The 20,260-nt window shown below is 39.3% G+C and overlaps 1 protein-coding gene across 2 annotated transcripts in view; it reads right to left on the bottom strand.

Annotated features, from left to right (window-relative positions):
- LOC107561907 (glypican-5-like) overlaps positions 1 to 20,260 on the bottom strand; it is a 58,075-nt gene that overhangs the window by 33,125 nt on the left and 4,690 nt on the right. For both annotated transcript variants that reach the window (XR_001605931.1, XM_016246444.1), the window contains exons 3-7: positions 19,142 to 19,851; positions 16,651 to 16,832; positions 16,366 to 16,425; positions 15,907 to 16,029; positions 4,051 to 4,171 (exon numbers count right to left, since the gene is read on the bottom strand). Coding sequence is in view for 1 of the 2 variants with exons in the window: in XM_016246444.1 (XP_016101930.1) it covers positions 4,051 to 4,171; positions 15,907 to 16,029; positions 16,366 to 16,425; positions 16,651 to 16,832; positions 19,142 to 19,851 (1,196 nt within the window). In the remaining variant the exon portion in view is untranslated. The remainder of the gene's footprint in view (positions 1 to 4,050; positions 4,172 to 15,906; positions 16,030 to 16,365; positions 16,426 to 16,650; positions 16,833 to 19,141; positions 19,852 to 20,260) is intronic.

Genomic DNA, 20,260 nt, shown 5'->3' on the forward strand with positions numbered 1-20,260 from the left:
CTATAGCCTGCTCCCTGTCAGACCTTACCAAGAAGGGGCAGCCGGAGAAGATAGACTGGACTCCCGAGACCGAAGCCGCCTTCCAGGCCCTCAAGACGGCCCTGACGTCCTCCCTGGTCCTGCATGCCCCAGACTTCGGCTGCCCCTTCACCCTATATACGGACGCCTCCGGCACTGGTTTAGGGACAGTCCTCTCCCAGCTCCGGGATGGAGAGGAACACCCCATAGTCTACATCAGCCGGAAACTCTCCCCCGCGGAGACCAGGTACGCCACCCTGGAGAAAGAGGCCCTGGCCATAAAGTGGGCAGTCCTGGAGTTAAAATATTACCTGTGGGGCCGCCGGTTCACCCTCGTCACTGACCATGCGCCCCAGCAGTGGATGTCCCGGGCGAAGGACACAAACGCCCGGGTGGCCCGGGTGGTGGTTCCTCGCACTCCAGGACTTCTGCTTCCAAGTACAACATCCAAGATTGTCCAGCATGACAACAATTAGCCTGAAAAACAAAACAGAAAACAGTTTATGCTAATACCCGCTAGGTATTACGCGGAAATGCATAAAATCTACGCTGCATTATGAACAAACACAAAAAAAGCTTAAGCTTACTTAAAAGCGTCTGCATTCATATACTGAATTCAAAATAGCATGCTAGTATAATACTTTTACTGCCATAAACTGGCCTTATGTAGCTCCGCCCCTTTTCAGCACAGCACTCTTTGTCTTCGGACTTCTGTTTGCTTTTACACGGCATGAAAGTAAGGTCGTACGAAGTTATGAATGAACCGCTCATTTCAAAAAATCTTCCCGGTCTACTGACATTTGTTATAACATTATCAAACATTACAATGCTCATGATAACTTTTGTTAACTCTACAATAAATAAATCCACTTCACCAGCTCATTAATCTTCAACAGCAGCTATAGAAATATATAGCGCAAAAACGGATGTTCAAAGACAAAATTGTTTAGATGGTTACTAGGGATGTAACGGTATGAAAATTTCATATCACGATTATAGTGACCAAAGTTATCACGATTATCAATATTATCACGGTTTTGTTCAAATTAGATGAAAACGTTCAAAAAGAACTGATACACACACTGAAAACATTTCAATAAGTTTTATATTTGAAAATCAACAAACAACTAATACAATTGCCAGCTATATGCACTTTTTTAGCATAAACATTAAATGAACATTAACATGAAGCCCTAATAATAATAATAATAAATCACTTGAAGATCATGTGATCTTCGGTTAGGAGATCTTGTGATGGGCGTTTAATGAGTGAGTCACTGAGTTGTTCATTCAAACGATTCGTTCAAACGGCTGATTCATCAGATGTTTATGCATGGGCTAACGAAACTTTGACTCAACCGATTCGTTCAAAACACGGAATCATTCAGCAATGAATCTGCTGGTTTCTGTGAGATGTGCTGTGGTTCCGCCTAAAATGTAAGTTACCTAATATTATTGTACTTGCTTATTGAACTGGTTATTGAAATATTAAACAGTCGTAATGGTAAAAACGTTGTGTGATGTTGCCAAACTTACTGCATTTTAAATATAAAAACTTTTCATTTAGATTTTTTACCTCAGGATGCTTACTTGTCTGGCGTTAATGAAGCGTTAATGTCGAGCCCCGGAGTCAATGTGCCGGTGCTCAAACCCAGGACGGCCCCGGCCAAATTTAAACCCTGGCAACGCACTTGCTTCTCTGATGCATACGGCCTATAGCAAGAGTAGTATGCTTGTATGTTTTTAGTCAATTTTCCAACACATCCCCCCCAGCAAGAGCATCAAGGTTATGTATTACTATTAGATGTACACCAATGACATATTTTACCTGTCGGTTTTTACGCAGCATAGGTTAATTAAATACCAGTCAGCCACTAAAAACTTCCACAGGTCATTGTGAGAGCAAAAAACCTCCCAAGACCTCACCAGGGTCTTGAAGACCTAAGGGAATAATGGGTATAATTTCACAAGCAGTTCAAAGTGACCTTCTCCTCAACCCCTGACAGAAATCTACTGTACTTTCCCAGCTTTCTTGCCTGCCAGTGACGCAAGTCCTCACAGCAAAGCAACACGGCCAGGGCTGGGTTGGGTTTGGACATAATGTGGAACCAAAATGTCTGGTTTTAATGGAACAATGAAAGACATTACAAAATGGCTTCCAGAGGGCCAACTGAGCTGTACCCTCCCAAACGCAGATGCAGTAGCGACAGACTTTGTCATCATACCAAGGAGGTCTTCAACACTCCCGCTGAGGATGCTTGGTTTGATGTTGCTGCAGATTGATCACAGAGCAAACCCTGGACTAATGACACCGTCTCACCACTCTTGACATGTGCGCTGGCGTTGAGTTGGACTATTTTTGTTTGGTGGGCAAGCTTGAAACTAGTGCTTCTGGTGGTTCTTAATGTCTTCTTTTTGGCTCACAAAGCAAACATTCAGGGAACGTTTTATAAAAAGAAATGCACATGAGCCATAGCTGTACTTTTAACTTTTTGTCAGATTGTTCAATATGACTCTGGTAAGATCTTGGTTAAAAGATGAAACAGACCATTAATGGTCTTTGACTTCAGGATATAGGGTACACCTTAGTAAACTTAAGTCATAACGGACAGCACTGACTTATCAATTGTGTTTTGACATCCTCACTGACAAGCAAAATTACCACAAAAATCCAAACAACCCTTCATTGGTTCCTCGGTAGATGGTTGTTGTAGGAGCGTTGTAAGAAGTTGCACTGCAGAACTGTCGCCAAAAAATTTCACACCCTGTCAGATCTTAAGATCTTATTTAACATTCATCGTAAGGCTTGTCACTAAAGATGGGCGTACATCAGGGGCAATTTTTTGGAGGAGGCAAGGGAGGCAGTGTCTCCTCAAAATATTGGATGAGAAAAAATTTGTAGTACAAAAATAAAACAACGCAAATATTACAAAATATAACATTAAAAAGTATATGTCACTCGTTTTCTAAAGAAACATTGTCCTACAGCAACACCAGCAGGTAAAGTTACAGCTGGAGTCCGCGACTTTCTCGCCTCCCCTGAGCCCATTGAGTTTTAAGAGACCCCCTAAAGCGTAAGGTGGGTTTCCTGGGGGGTAATTGAGAATGAATGGGGGAAAGTCACGTGAAATTGAAAGTAAATCTCAGTGCCTGTGACAAATATTTACCAAACTTTGATGACTGATGATCCGAAAAATTTAAAAATAGTTAAAAGTTAAGTATTAAAAAGAATAGCTGAACATAAGTTCACAAGTAAAAATATGTTTAAATTGTTGGCAGCTTGAGTTATTATTTTGGAATAAATGTAAAATGCTTAAAACTAAGCTTGATAAGATTCATACTTGGCTTTCATAAATAGAATATTGATTACACGGTTAATGTAAAAATATAAAATAGTGTAAGTGTAAGTAATATTTATTTAACCAAGAAAATATGACTGGGACATGAATTTACATTTTATTAAAAAACAAACAAACAAACAAAACTTGATCTCCTCATTTCAGAACACCACTGCACACCACTGGCGTACATGCATGATTTTAGCTTGTAGTTTGATTGATTAATCCCAATTAAATTTATTTGATTTACTTTGCGTCAAAGGAAATCAGGTGGAACTTGTTAAATATCATACGGCAGCGGCTTGCATTGTGTATTACAAGCTCCCGATAATTTTTAACCTTAGCTAAACATTTTGGACATTTAAGTCATTTCGGAAATTCAAGGAACTCTTCATGTCAGTTCAACTGATTTGTAATGTGTTCAAAGTCTCAGAACCTCCTAATTATCAGAAGTCGCACAATGCATGTTCACCCTACACAATCAAAGTTGATTACATCTCATATGAATTCCTCAAAGCTGCCCCCAATATCTCGACAAACGTATTGCAAAAACTGCACCAAAATGCACCTGGCTTCAGTACTACAATGATTTTGTTTAGCTTAAGGTTAGAGGGTTAGGGTTAGGGTTAAGAGCCTATGTTTTGGTTCAATGTGGGAGGATGGATGTTCTGACCTCAGGTGTTTTGAGACCTACCTGGTTGAAGTGCTCTAGCTTTTCCTTCATGTTGACCAGGATTGGATCCACACTTCTGATCTTTATCTCTGGGTTGTGTTTCTGGGCTTGCAGTCCATTCCCCACCACGTGACCTGTATAACTGCAGCAGAAACAGAGCAAGAGATAAGTTACCAGTACAGAAATCAAGCACTCTTTGGTCTGATGATAATGATCTCCCAATTTTGAGGTCTGGATTCCTAAAAATGCAGGGAATGCTCAAGGCTTGTCTATTAGAAACAGGCCCAAGGATTGATCAGATGTTCAGACAGCCATTTCACCCACATAAATGATTCATTATGAAGCCTGCGGTGAAGCCTGCAGACACAACTGTGCTGCAAATATAGGTATTGACCCTGTGCCCTTTTATTAGAGACGTTAACGGAGGCAAATGGAGGGCGTCCTTCAACAAAGGCCAAGTTGGTGCAACAAAGGCAAGCAACACAACATGCTGACCTACTAAACAGTATTCGAGAAAGCACAATAGATTCAGACAGGTTGACAATAAAACTATTTTATGGATCCCTGACAATGCTATTCAATGAAGGATGTTGATGAGGAAACAAACTTGAGGAAAAGGTCTCGCTAGGTCATCACTCTTCGGGGGGACATCTCAACATTGGTTGCCATGGCGACTGTCAGAGTGCCATGTTCAGCAGCCTATAAGATCAATGGGTCAAGCTCAGGCAGGGCAGATAGGTTAAGACTTTGATTAAGCACAAAGTGTGAACTTTAAATACAGATATGACTGGGTGGTACGGTGGATAGATTACAAACATGCAGAGCTGCAGGGATTTAATCGACTCTAATGAGCAAAAGTAACAGAAGTAAATGGACAATAACATAATACTGTTGGTTGCCTCTACAAAACTTGCAATGATAGTTGTAAACAAGTGGGCTCAAATTCCAACAATTAAAAGGCCCAAAGTTTGCATAAACTTAATATGATATGTAATGTATCATATCTAGAATGTTGCCATGTGGTTGCTTGGACTTTCTGGTCCAAGTCAAATGAGCCCAATTTTAAAAGCCAACAATTATAAAGTCTAAAGTTTGCATAGACTTAATATGATATGTATCATATCTAGAATGTTGCCATGTGGTTGCTACGGTGTTGCTAGGTGTTTACTTTCTGGTCCAAGTCAAATGAGCCCAATTTTAAAGCCAAAACTTAAAAGGTCCAAAGTTAACATAAAACGTAATATGATATCATATTTAGAATGCTAGAATGTGGTTTCTAGGGTGTTGCTAGGTGGTTATTTTTGGGCCAAATGACAAGAACCCAATTTTAAAGCCCACAATTAAAATTTCCAAAATGCACAATATGACACATGATGATATGACACACACACACACATATATACAGTATATATACACTACTCTTTTTACAATTAAAATTTAATAGCATGAAATTATTCGACATGACAAAATATTGACTGAAATAAAGGAACTTTTCATCAAGGGCAACACCTTTTTTAACTTGAAAATTTCCATATTATGAAGAATAAATGTCACACATCCATCAATTTATGCAAAATCCTTTTTTTTTTTTTTTTTTACCAATTGCTGGATTATCACACAGAAGCTATTTCCAGCACGAGCGTCCTTGAGACAGACAGTCAGAAAGACGGATCAAAGGGTTAACAGTGGGGGGTATATAAAGTGCAGCGGGAGGGCAGAATAATGCAGCCGTGTGCTTGCGCATCAATAAATGAATGCTTGTGGGAGAATTGGCCCGCTGTTTTCACCACAGCTAATCTAAGTGAATAAATAATGACCCCAGACACCTCATGCTGCATCCGAACACACGGCTCACTTTGCAAGGTGGAAGCACTTTGTCAGGAACCGACATGAAATAGACTTGTTTGTTGGTTTGTGCTTTTAGCTGTCGTGCATAAATGCATTTGGACGACAGGTACGATGGAGATGAGATTTGCGAGTATTTATTACATGAGAGGAGCGGATTATGTGGCTTATTTAAAAGAAGAATGAGCTGTCTGTGAATACTGTAATTTTTACTGGCTTGTTCTTTCTTTCTTCACCAAATGTGCTTTATATGCGCATAATTAAAGAAGAAACAATCTGCTCGACGTGTTTCAATAAACATACAGCCAACCTTAAGACTGATCATAACGAACAGACATTTTTATGGAAATTTACTATAGCATGACTGTTGAAATGGCTGCTCATTTTCTTTATTTCTCTGCAGATACTCAAAGGAAGTATGAATATTTCCATGACACACTTCATTTTGAGCGTATTGCATTTTTGATGAGATCTATCAGTGGCTTCAGATATCCATTTTGAATAGCTATTAGTTCAATTAAAAGCGGCCCTATTGAACGTCTTAATAAATGTTCCCAGTTTTGGTACAGTCAGTATTGAATGAATTAAATTAACTATATTAATTAGATTTAGTGTTGCTAGCACTATGCTAGGTGGATGCTCAGGTGTTCTGGATGATTGCTAGGACATTTCTAGGTGATAGTGTACTGGGCCAAGTCAAGTCTAGACTCAAGAAACTCCTTAAAAAAGATGGAACAACAACAACTACAACCCTGTCTTGGTACAGTCAGTACTGATTAAAACTAATTATATTTAGGGTTGCTAGCATGTTGCTAGTGTTTTAAGAGGTGGGGTTGCTAGATTCTAGACTATCAACGTATGATTTTTTCAATTTGCCAGGCAAAAATAATAAGTCAAAACTTAAGAAACTCCTAAAAAGGAGACAGAACAACAAACTTTTGGAGACTAAAACTATCAACTAAAATACGCCTGTAAATGATAAGGAATTGTTTGAGGTTGTTAAAGGGATAGTTCACCCAAAAATTAAAATACTGTCATTATTTGCTCACCCTCATGTCGTTCCAAACCAGTAAGGTTCATCTTCATTCGGAAGACAAATTATGATATTTTCAATGAAATCGAGAGCTTTCTGTCCCTCCATAGACAGCAATGAGATTACCACGTCCAAGGCCCAGAAAGGTAGTAAGGACAGCATTAAAATAGTCCATGTAACATCAGTGGTTAAATTTTATGAAGCTACGAAGAATACTTTTTGTGCACAAAGAAAACAAAAATAACAACTTTATTCAACAATTTCTTCTCTTCCTTGTCAGTCTTTGACGTGTGTTCACGAGAATAGCACTGTTGTCACATGGATTATTTTAACATTGTCCTTACTACCTTCTGAGCCTTTAACATTTCAGTTCCCTTGCTGTCTATGGAAGGTCAGAAAGCTCTGTGCTCTTGTGTTCTGAAGATGAACGAAGGTCTTACGGGTTTGGAACAAACATAGAGGACTAGTAATTAATGACAGAATTATAATTTTTTGGGTGAACTGTCCCTTTAAGAAATACACGCAACTTTAGTTTAAACAAGTAGAAATACAGTTTTATCACTAATCATTTCTAGACAAAAATAGTGCAGATACTTGTCAAGATTCAAACTTTCTATAGATACTTCAGTGAGCTTTAGCACAAGTATGAGCAATTGTTAATTCAAATTGCCTCAACAAGCGCCTCTAATATTAGCATAGCCTACCACGTTTCACCCACACACAATCCAATCAAATACTGATATAATCAAGTCCTGTTTTTCCTAAAAAGAGTTCATACACAAAAGAAAGACCACAACAAACAAGTCACCTCATAAAGTACTTTGATTATGGCACAGACAAACTGCTTCAAATAAGCTACAAAGAACATCAGACTCTCCAAACAGATGTGTTAGCGAGAACATTGGTCTTACAGTTTAGAGCGGTGGGCCTGTCACTGCACTCACCCACATTTCTCACAATAATTAGCGGCTAAATGAATCCAAACCAGAAAAAAGTTAGAGAAAAATATTTACCCAGCTCAAGACCAAAGAGGTCTCTGCTTATTTTCCCATAGAAACCACACACATATCCCCCTGTGAGGAGCAAAGCTCCAATTAAATTAATCTGCTATATTGGATTAGCTCATTTGTTTGCTCAGAAGGTTATGAAACTCAGCACCTAATGAGCTAGCAATATCCGTTCTTCATGAGCTGTGCATTAGAGGTTTCTTCATTCTTTAGAACAGCTTTTCCACAAGTTATTGCCTTTGGCGATGACACACAGCCCAAACGGATGCCATACGCTAATATTTCAACAAGTCCTTTTCTATAGAATACACAACTTTGGTGTATAGCATCTGAGTAAGCTATGCTATCCTGTCTTACGTCAGCATGAATTCAGCTGTGTGCCTTCTCATGTGTGTAATAACCGGGTGTAAGATCTTCTGGTTGCTAGTTTTCCATCCTATTTATTGTCTGTGGTCTATGAAGTTGGGAAGGGCCCATGCTAATGTAGGACAGCTGTAATATATCTAGTCAGCTTTGAACTGCACAGAGCTAACAGCGCTGTTCTGTATTAAAGCAGCTGTTTGGAATTGAGTAGTTCAATAATAAGTTGTAATACAAGCACTGGATATCCTATATGCAGTAACAGTATCCGTTACAGGTTTTCAGGTCAATCAGCCACTATTAATACTGCAAATATTAGCGTATCATGTGGCATTTGCATGCTATATATCGAAACCCATTTAGACAGCACTAAGGCCCATCTATGAAATACTGTTTAGGTAGATAGTTCACTAAGTTTACATATGGCCTCAGTGGAGAATTTACTAAATAGTTGAGCAATAGTATCTCAGTGGAAAAAAAATGAATAATAATAATTCCACTAACCAACCGCAGTCCTGTTTAAGCAGGTGCTAAATATGCTAAAACTGCACTGTGGTGTTTTGAAGTCACTATCATTATTATACCAAACACTGTGTATTAGCATTTGCATTACTATCAAGCAGAGGTGTAAGTAGACCTACAGTGAAGCTAAACTTATCATGCTACACGGATTGGTCATTTTATATGGAAAAGTACAAAAGTGAGTGAAAATTAGACAAAGTACTATGAACATGGTAAACTATCTTAAGCCCCGTTCACACCAAGAACGATAACTATAAAGATAACGATATAAGCGTCCACACCAGCGAACGATATCGTCTGTTTATTATAATCACACATGCATCTGCCACTTTAAATTCTCGAGCTCGTTACAGCAGGATGGATTCTGATTGGCTGTCAATTTTTTATCGTTCATTAGCTGGAAAAAAATTGTTTTGAAAGTGATTCCAACGATATCGTTTCTCTTTGTCTTTATTGTTATAGTTGTGGTGTGGACTCTGCTATTCTTTAATATTGAGAACGATTTTTAGATCTATATCTTTATCATTATCTTTATAGTTATCGTCCTTGGTGTGAACGGGCCTTTAGATTAGCAAGAAACCAGCTAACAGCTGTTCATACCAGCTTATGGTGGTCAGGGTAGTTTTTGAAACATTGGTTTGTTGACTATCTTGAATTAGCTAATGAGAATCTTGAACCAGTTAATGACATACTTGGACTAACTAATAACCTGCTTAGACTGGATATAAGCAAGTTATCATGTTACAAAACACAACTACAAGCTTAAGGCCAATCGTACAGCTAAACACTAGCTTAACCAGGCTAAACCACCTAAAACCACGATTGGTTGTACCATATTCAGTCGTAAGCTCTTAAAAACCAAAATAAGTGTTATGGTGAGCATAAGGGCGGGTCCTCAATGAAAACACATAATCTAATAGAGCTGAAATTGAGGACACGGCCAGTCTAAGACCACAGAGGAAAGGAAAACTAAGCAGGTCACAACATTGAGATCGAGGCTGGAGCGTTTCATGACGATTGATTGAGTGAGTGAGTGAGTGAGTGAGTGAGTGAGTGAGTCAGCAGTGGCCTCACTTTTCTATTCTGTTCACCATTTTATGTGAGTTAAAGTTCAGCAGTGGCGTCAGTAATGGATAAAATGTGAGAGAGAAAAAGAGAGAAACTAAAAACAACCCAAAATACCAAAGATTTTGACCACGGACGGCAGTCGCCTGAAATGAAAACAAAAACAAACTGTTTCCACAGTAACCTCACACATCCATTCGCTTGGAGTCTGGCTGACACCAAGTTATAAGTCATGCTAACATTTCCTTGGTTAACTCCACCATCCTACGAAACATTCATCCATTCATACACTGCAGTGTGCAGTGGGAGGTGAACCACAACTCCAGCTAAGCATTTTCTTAAACGATCTTGTTCGCTCAATTTGAAATGTTACATAGCCGTCCAAATGGACCTGAAAATTCCAAGCCAAAAATGCATGTTTTGGACTGAACTCAGTGTGAAAGCTCAGCCATCTTGTGAACACGTTTTCCTCAATGTATTTCTTTGACCCCACTGTTTATTATGGCCAAGTGGCAGACGGCTAATATATTAGTTTCATGCAATCATTTGTGGGGATTTTTGCCTCATGGTTGAAACATGGTTGAATGTAATGTTCAAACAATTAACTAAGAATTATTTTGTCCAAAAGGGGGCAGTGTTGACTTATTTGAAGAGGTTGTGCTCACAGGAAAATATGCTATGCCCAGAATAGCATGCTAATATGCTAATTTCACTATTTCTGCAGCGTATAGCATATATACTGTGCACAGAATGCAAATAATCTGTATACTACATCAAAACTTGCAGTATACAACAGAGAACACAGCAAGGAATCCCATAATGCACTGCACTTAACTTGACTTTCCATTTCCTGTGTATATTTTTAGACGGCTAATATATTAGTTTCATGCAATCATTTGTGGGGATTTTTGCCTCATGGTTGAAACATGGTTGAATGTAATGTTCAAACAATTAACTAAGAATTATTTTGTCCAAAAGGGGGCAGTGTTGACTTATTTGAAGAGGTTGTGCACACAGGAAAATATGCTATGCCCAGAATAGCATGCTAATATGCTAATTTCACTATTTCTGCAGCGTATAGCATATATACTGTTCACAGAATGCAAATAATCTGTATACTACATCAAAACTTGCAGTATACAACAGAGAACACAGCAAGGAATCCCATAATGCACTGCACTTAACTTGACTTTCCATTTCCTGTGTGACAAATGAACTGTATTATCAGCTGTGATGTCACTGTTAAATGTTAAGACATTTTATACAAAACGGATAAAAAAACTAAACAACTCTTGTTTATTTCCAAGAGAAGTGTTTGCAACTCACTACAAGTAATATAGTGTACTACTGTTTGAAACATTTAGTGTTGATTAGCATTAAGATTAGATTAGTTGTTCAGCATGTGCTAGTATTATTCAGTACATAGAAAGCTAATACTACTACTGTTTTGAATGTTGGCACTGTCATGCTGTTTGCATGTTCTGTCTCATATGTGTAAAACAGAAGGCAGTATTTAGTGTATACTGAGCAGTATGCTAGTATTTTGTTTCAATAGTCTTTGTACCAACAAACGGAGAGTGTTACCATTAGCATAGAGAAAATTGACTAATCTGCTTGCTAATCTGTTTTTGTAGTTTGTGGAATTTCTGTATTAGAAAATACATAGCACGTTTTTATAATGTCGAACTGAGTTACTTTTTCTGAAAGAGAAAGATTAGTGGTCACCTAAATGCCATGTGGCAAAAATGTAGCATTATCTAAATTTAACCAATCGATGACATTTAGGTAACTACTAAATCTTTATCTTTTAGACAAATCAATTCAGTTTGACACAATAAAAACTTGTCTCATCTTAATACAGAGATTTTACAAAAAAAAAAAAAAAAAAAAAAATTAGAAAGCTAGCGGTTTGCTCCATGGTGACAGTGGCCTGTCTCCAGGACTACCCAGTGTTTGGGCCTCCAGTATGGATGGTGCCAGCATTGCGTTGTTGCCGTAGCGTGGACGGCGATGGAGCAATTTGTCCAGGGGGTGAATGGGGAGTGGGATCTCTAACCTCTGAGCCAAAGCTGAGGAGCAAATGAGGCCAGAAGAGGGATATATCTGGAATCACAAAACTTTGTTCATTCAAGCAAAGCGATTGTGGTTATTTTGTGTTGCAGAAGTCAAAAGAGAATAAGTCTAAATGAACATATGCTGATAGCAAAACTGCCTATAAGCAAATGTTTATTTTGAGTGTGTGTTTTTCAGGGAATCTCATTTGTGTCACAATAGAGCTCCAGAACTTTCTGAATGAAGCTTCCGTCCGGATGAGGACTGGAGAAAAGCCACGATAATCCATGGCAACCAACACTCCTCTTGGCCATCTTATGAACTTCATGACCTCACAGAGTAAATAGAGACCTTTCTGGAGCGATATCTGATTTGACTGCTTTCAATTACAATCATTTTGGGTGGGAAAACAGAAACATTCTCATGTTTATGAAAAATATAGAGTATAGAGTCACTCAAAGCAACTGATATGATGATGTTGATGTTATATCAACTAAATGTACAAAACTTGCCAATACCATGACCCAAATATCTTTAATATTCTGGTCAGCATAACAGGAATATGGATCACTGACAAACCAGAATGTCCAAATTAAAGAAATTGAGAAATCTTGTATTCAGTTTAAAATGAATGTGCCAAGCAATATTTTCAACCATTTGTTTTAAATAACTTAAACTTAACTTAAACGTATTAACTGTAATATTTTCATGTACTGTAACCAAAGATCTAATAAATACCAATGAAATAATAAATAATATATATTTTATCAATTTAATGGTTTAGCCATATACACATAAATGCACTTAAATGCTAATTAACGCTGACAATTATTTTATCGCGCATCAACACAGTTTTTAATTATATTATTTTTTTTTTTAAATATTATTAAAGTCCGTTGCTCACTGCCTCTGAATACACATACAGACAAACCATGGGTCACAGGAGGGGTGGGATGTTGATCAGTACTGGCTTGGGATGGGTGTCATCACGTGTCTCAACCAATGAGAGCATTTGGAGTGGGCCTAAGACTGCAGCAGCGCTCACATGAACGGCGCTCCCGATAAAATTATTTAGGCTAAGCATCAACAGTCACAAACGACTTGTCACGACTTGATAAGTGGGAAATAAGAAGTTTCCGATAGCAAGTGAAGGCAGCAGAGAAGCGCTCTCACTCAGCACAGTGGAGTGCATCGTTTTGTGGTTTATTATTTTGAGTCGTTTGGGACACGGTAACACACGGCCCTCTCACAATATATTGCTTTACAGATCTATCACTCTTGCTACTCAGAAATGTTCATGCAATTGTGCTGCAGGTATCAGAAGTTCCGCGCTCCGGCACAGTTAGCGCTCACCCTCACTGATCTATAGATAACGGAACCGCGCTCTGGCCCACCTCTTCCAACCGAGACAGGGACGGCTAAACGAACCATGCCCGAGCGCAGCACGGAGCAATCACACTAGTCAAACGAACCGGGCTTTGGGGGTCAAACGTGCTCGGGCACAGTTAAGATTGCCTAGTGTGAGTACACCCTTATTCTCCTGCATCCCACACTCCCGGGATACGGAAGGTGCCTGTTATAATGTTATGATTGAGGCTCTGGACTCTGACTCTTGTTTTTTTTCTATAACAAAATAACAAACATTTTCTATAAAAATGTTAATGCCCTGGCAGTGGCAAATAGCTTTGGTTAGAATAAGTCTAAATGAACATATGCTGATAGCAAAACTGCCTATAAGCAAATGTTTATTTTGAGTGTGTGTTTTTCAGGGAATCTCATTTGTGTCACAATAGAGCTCCAGAACTTTCTGAATGAAGCTTCCGTCCGGATGAGGACTGGAGAAAAGCCACGATAATCCATGGCAACCAACACTCCTCTTGGCCATCTTATGAACTTCATGACCTCACAGAGTAAATAGAGACCTTTCTGGAGCGATATCTGATTTGACTGCTTTCAATTACAATCATTTTGGGTGGGAAAACAGAAACATTCTCATGTTTATGAAAAATATAGAGTATAGAGTCACTCAAAGCAACTGATATGATGATGTTGATGTTATATCAACTAAATGTACAAAACTTGCCAATACCATGACCCAAATATCTTTAATATTCTGGTCAGCATAACAGGAATATGGATCACTGACAAACCAGAATGTCCAAATTAAAGAAATTGAGAAATCTTGTATTCAGTTTAAAATGAATGTGCCAAGCAATATTTTCAACCATTTGTTTTAAATAACTTAAACTTAACTTAAACGTATTAACTGTAATATTTTCATGTACTGTAACCAAAGATCTAATAAATACCAATGAAATAATAAATAATATATATTTTATCAATTTAATGGTTTAGCCATATACACATAAATGCACTTAAATGCTAATTAACGCTGACAATTATTTTATCGCGCATCAACACAGTTTTTAATTATATTATTTTTTTTTTTAAATATTATTAAAGTCCGTTGCTCACTGCCTCTGAATACACATACAGACAAACCATGGGTCACAGGAGGGGTGGGATGTTGATCAGTACTGGCTTGGGATGGGTGTCATCACGTGTCTCAACCAATGAGAGCATTTGGAGTGGGCCTAAGACTGCAGCAGCGCTCACATGAACGGCGCTCCCGATAAAATTATTTAGGCTAAGCATCAACAGTCACAAACGACTTGTCACGACTTGATAAGTGGGAAATAAGAAGTTTCCGATAGCAAGTGAAGGCAGCAGAGAAGCGCTCTCACTCAGCACAGTGGAGTGCATCGTTTTGTGGTTTATTATTTTGAGTCGTTTGGGACACGGTAACACACGGCCCTCTCACAATATATTGCTTTACAGATCTATCACGTTTGCTGCCCAGAATTGTTCACGGAATCATGCTGCACGTATCAGAAGTTCCACGCTCTGGCGCGGTTAGCGCTCACACTACATGCATACCACATCCTGGCCCACCTCCTCCAACCGAGCCAGGGACGGCTAAACGAACCGCGCCTGAGTGCGGCACGGAGCAATCACACTAGTCAAACGAACTGGGCTTTTGGGGTCAAACGCGCTCGGGCACGGTTAAGATTACCTAGTGTGAGTACACCCTTATTCTTCCGCATCCCGCACACACGAGCCTCTACCCGCCCACACTCGGCCAACAAGTGTTGGGTCCCGGGATAGTGCTGGTCGGAAGGTGCCTGTTATAATGTTATGATTGAGGCTCTGGACTCTGACTCTTGTTTTTTTTCTATAACAAACTATAAAATATTTTCTATAAAAACGTTAATGCCCTGCAGTGGCAAATCGCTATGTTTTATATTTAATTTGATTACATTAATGTTTAAGTTGAGATTTACAAGAAATATTTTAACTGCTACTATGTCAAATGAATACTGCTGTAAAAAAAAAGCACCTTATTTGTTTAAAGTGTTTGCAAACCAAATTTTATTGCACTTTTGTTCATATAGCAGTACTTTTAGATGAAAAAGTGCACAATACACTACTTTTGAATTCATTATTGAATTCTATGCATAACAATGCAATTAATTGCGGTTAATTGCAGAAAAATCATACGATTCATCGCGATTAAAAATTTAATCGTTGCCCAGCACTAATATATATATATATATATATATATATATATATATATATATATATATATATATATATATATATACACACACATATAATGGCATCACTAGGTTCTGTCATTCAGAAACATGACTTTTCATATCACTGCTATGCTGATGACACTCAACTCTACCTCTCATTCTATCTTGATGATCCGACGATAGCTGCTAGCATCTCAGCATTATATATATATATATATATATACACACACATATAATGAATTGCTGATTTACAACCTAAGACTGCTTTGTCAGATCATTTAATATTATGTGCATTTTTAATGTATTAAAATAAAATGAGTGCCATGTCATTGACCCATATTAATCCTCGCATTAACATGCAAATTTGAGTTCATGCCTTCTGACAAGCCAAGCTTACCTCTCTACCACATCTTCTCCACTCCAGCAGGTGTTTTCATCCATCACCACCTCCCCCTCGCACAGCATCTCCGGCAGGGTGGAGAAGAATGATTTGTACCGCTGGATGTAGCCCATAAACTCCCTGCAGGAAGTTCAGGCTTTCAGGAAGTTATCAAAAACCATCAAATCAGGCATAATTATACAGTAGCCTACAACCAGTTTTGCCTCATTCATCACGCTAATCAAACATGCCCAAACACTGATAGACACAAGCGGCAGATTGGCCTCCCGTACTCGTTTGTGATTGTTATTAATGCTGACAGTGTTCTTCCTTGCTCGCACACGTTTATTTGATGTGGGATTAAATCATTAGAACATTCTTCGGCTGACAGCCAAAATAATTTTATGACAAAATAATTAGAGAGAATTTTTCTTTTAAAAAACTTGGAAACCTGGAAGCTGAATTGCTACTGCTTACTTTGAAATCTTTTTCAGGCTTCTGGGTTTGTCGTTTTTGGACGGTTTCAGAGGCAGAGACCTGGGGTCATCGACAAGTGCAGATTTGAGAGAAAAGAAAATGGAAGAAAGAGAGACAAACAGCAGGGAAGTTACTATTTACAATCTGAAACATCTGATTGGTAAGGATTTTAATTTGTTAAAGGGTCAAAATATGTTCAACAATTATATGCAGTGACCTTATATGCATTTGCCATTATATGCTCTTATATGCATATACCATTTATATGCAGACTCATTTTCTCACCTTCTTTTTAGTGTTATGTGCTCAAATTGGTTGCCTGTAGTAGGTAGTGTTGTAGGACTGGAGGATGTGACTGAGGGTTGGAGTTCAATGGTTGGGTTTACTGAAGGAGTCACACTTCTTGAGGTGGGACTGACTGGAGTGGAGGAAACCGGTTCAGTCAAGGAACCACAAACTTTACCCACCTGAAAGAGATATGAAGAATTATTATGTGTTTGAAAAAGTATGTAAGAGAAAAAAAAAAAAACGGCGAATGGCACAATTTAGGCCTCTGTGAACTGACTCACACCAATTCAAAGAGATTACTCCATCTAGTGGCCACTAATAAATGGCACAATATCACTCTATTAATATTTACAATATTATTGATTTCTAGTTAGAACAAACGTGCACAATAAGTTCAAACTTTCACTGTATTGGATACTGAATTATTATATGTGAACATTTTTGTATACATAAAATGTGTATTTCTTTTTATTCAGCCTCTCATCATCGCTAAATAAAAAAAAAAAGTCAAAATAAGCTGGACAATCATAGCCCGTTTTGCCATAGCTGACATATATTAGCTATATCCTAGAAATTAGAAAACGGAATGAGGACTTAAAAAGTTATAAATGTGAGCACCTGTAAACGTGTTTGTATTTGTATATCTTCTACAAAGCTTTATTTATCTAAGGATTAGCCGAGCTCTCTTATTCCCCTACTCTGGCCCCTCGCTAGCTGCATTGCATTTTGGGAAGGGGCCGGCTGGTTCACGGGAGCCGTCTTTGTCCAGAGGTGAATTTGCATGCAGGACATCAGGCTGATTGTGACCAGACAACACCCAAACAACTCAAGCAGCACCAAGATAGCGCCAGACCACATGCAGCGTGAGGGACTGGAGAGACCACATAGTCCTCCATGTCAATGCCAGTGCTGGGCGGCACATATAGATATCTTATAAACAATGAAGATATCACAAGTTATTCTTCAGAATCTCATTGTTTTTACAATTAACAACAGCATTATAACGAACCTGATTTCATTTGTAGTGTACATCTAAGTCCCCAAATGCTAATATGTAAGCGCAAATGCTTCTCGCAATGCAAGCTTGTGTTCTGAAATGTGACTGAATGCAATTTGTAACACATCACAGGTATGAATTATATCCTGACCACTGCATAAGGAGCCTTATTGTGACATTAGCATAAACGATCATTTCTGTGGTTACAGTAAATAAAGCAATATACAAAAGAAAAAAAAGGGGAAAAAAGCAGTATTTTTTGTTATTCATCCATAACTTGGCAGAAGCTAACCAAATGAGCTAAATGCCAACATGGACAAGTATCATGACTTATTTTGGGTTCTTATCCTGAAAAACCATGAACAGATCTATGAAAGGCAGGTAAATAAAAACCACATCAAATAGGTGATGATACACATGGGTTGTGCAGCTTCTAACAGCATAAAACAAATCACAATTAAATTTTTTGTAACTTTGCTTCTATGTTGGGCTGCCACTTGATGTCCAATGTAAGTTCTGTGTCCCAAAGCGGAACCACTGGTGTAGTTTTTGTTTTGGCCAAATCATAACTTCATTGATCAGTCTACAGGTCAATTCCACTAGGGTTGTATCTAACTTAAGCCTGGGTCCAGACCAGGTAACGCGAGCCCGAAGTCATTCCAGCCTGGCATCAGTGAGTGAGCAACATTTGATCCAGTGATGGAGTGTTTAAGGGGGGTCAAACTCCCACAAGCAGCCTCCATTGTAGAGCAGTAAGTTTGGGGTTGGCGTTTATGGGGGCTGCGGTTGTGGGCTTAAGTAATAATATCTCCCATTCTGACTGGCAAGTCTATGCTCTTTGAGAGAGATTTGTGGGAATGCGGTCTCAAACTTGACCTACCCATATAGAGCTGTCATCACCAGGACATGATGGGTGCAAAGCTGAGCTGTCACAAAACCCTTAACCCCTGTGGCCCCTTTAGCCATGATTCCAGTGAAAGAATCGAGTGAGAGAGACCGACAGACGGTCGTCCTATGTCGTGAACACAGACTCTGGCGTTGATGGTATGAATAGCCTAGGGTGGGCGGCTGGGTATTCACTTACAGACAGCCATAGTCACACTGTCATGACCAACACATTTTTTTTACAGTGCGTTTCATATTACCACATAATCACACTCCTAATCATTGAGCTAATAATAAACCCCTTGTAGATATAATAATTGCAAGACTTCATAACACCATTGAGAATAAGACCAAGTATTTTTACGCTAAAAGCTCATTTATAAGAATTATCAATTTAAGATTTAAGTACATGCAAGAATAGCAGTTGAATAAAACTGCAGCCTTGCAACTGCATAGCCTGATTGGGTGAGACATTTGATATGCACCAATCACTGAACATGCTGCTGCAAGTGCATGCAAGCTAGACCTGATTAGTCCAGCATATGGTGCAGCTCATTTGTGGAATAAAAATAAACGTGTTCTATGAATCAGAGAAGCATGACTCACCATGGCGCTGAGATGTGGTCCATGGAGTTGCGCAGTAAGGATGGCATCGTTAATTCCTTCCCGGATGCGTAGAAGTGCCAGTTCCACTTCGTATCCCCCTGACAGTGCCCCGCTCAGCCCCTCCAGCAATGCTACATAGCGTCTCCAGGGCCCATCCAGCTCAGCTAGACCTGCCAGGCAACCCCGCATCACATTGAGACACAGGCCTCCGCAAGGCCGGATCAGGGTCAATCCACGGCAGTGCGGACAGAACAGCATCCGCACCAGTGCACGTCCACATTGGCGCGCCATTCCCCCCGATTCGGGGGCATTCAGAACCTCGGACCCCATCGCCAGTGCCCGACTGAGGGCACGACCGGCCACTAGTGCCCTAGACAGTCCCTGAGCAAGTTCTTGTGGGTGAGGGCCAAAGGGGTTGATGTCATGCCGAGTGGCACGTAGGCATTCGCTTCCTTCAGAGGACCAGGTAGAAACATTTGAACCCAAGCCCGGATTGACCAAGTGTTGGTATACCAATGGGAAAAGTTTGTCGTAGAAACTGTGGACTGAGTGTTCTACAGAGATGTTGGCCTCACCACGGAGGTAGAGGTCAAGGTCAGAGAAGAGGGTAGACACCAAGGGTTTAGCGTCTTGAGAGATCGCCCCGTAGGTGCTGTCGAAGAGCGAGTAGGTATGATTTAGAGTGAAGGAGAGCAGGGAATGGAAGGTATCTGCAGGAAGAGGAAGTAAAAGAGAAATTCTGGACTGAACAAGCACTTAAATTAACGTCCCTAAACAGCATAGCCAACCTTCATGCATAAACATTCGTAACATGAGAGGTCTCATTTTGTTTGACATTTATGAGAGGGTCAAACATACTAGTCCGTCACAGTACACCTCTGCCTTGTCTAGCATTGCTTACAACTCTTTCTTATGCATCTAATCTCTCTTTCCATTGGACTAATGGAAGCTGACAACACTTAATCCATGGATCTTTTGGGCTGGCGCTATTGGGCTGAAGGTTAGTTTGGAGATATGTGACACATGTGACTAGCTTATTACCAATTTTAGCAGTCAGGGTGACATCTTATACTTCACTATGCCTCCGGGTTGCAAATGGAAGTTGAGGATCATAGTCAA

Source organism: Sinocyclocheilus grahami, unplaced genomic scaffold, assembly GCF_001515645.1.
Source record: "Sinocyclocheilus grahami isolate Dianchi unplaced genomic scaffold, SAMN03320097.WGS_v1.1 scaffold798.1, whole genome shotgun sequence".
NCBI lineage: Eukaryota > Metazoa > Chordata > Actinopteri > Cypriniformes > Cyprinidae > Sinocyclocheilus > Sinocyclocheilus grahami.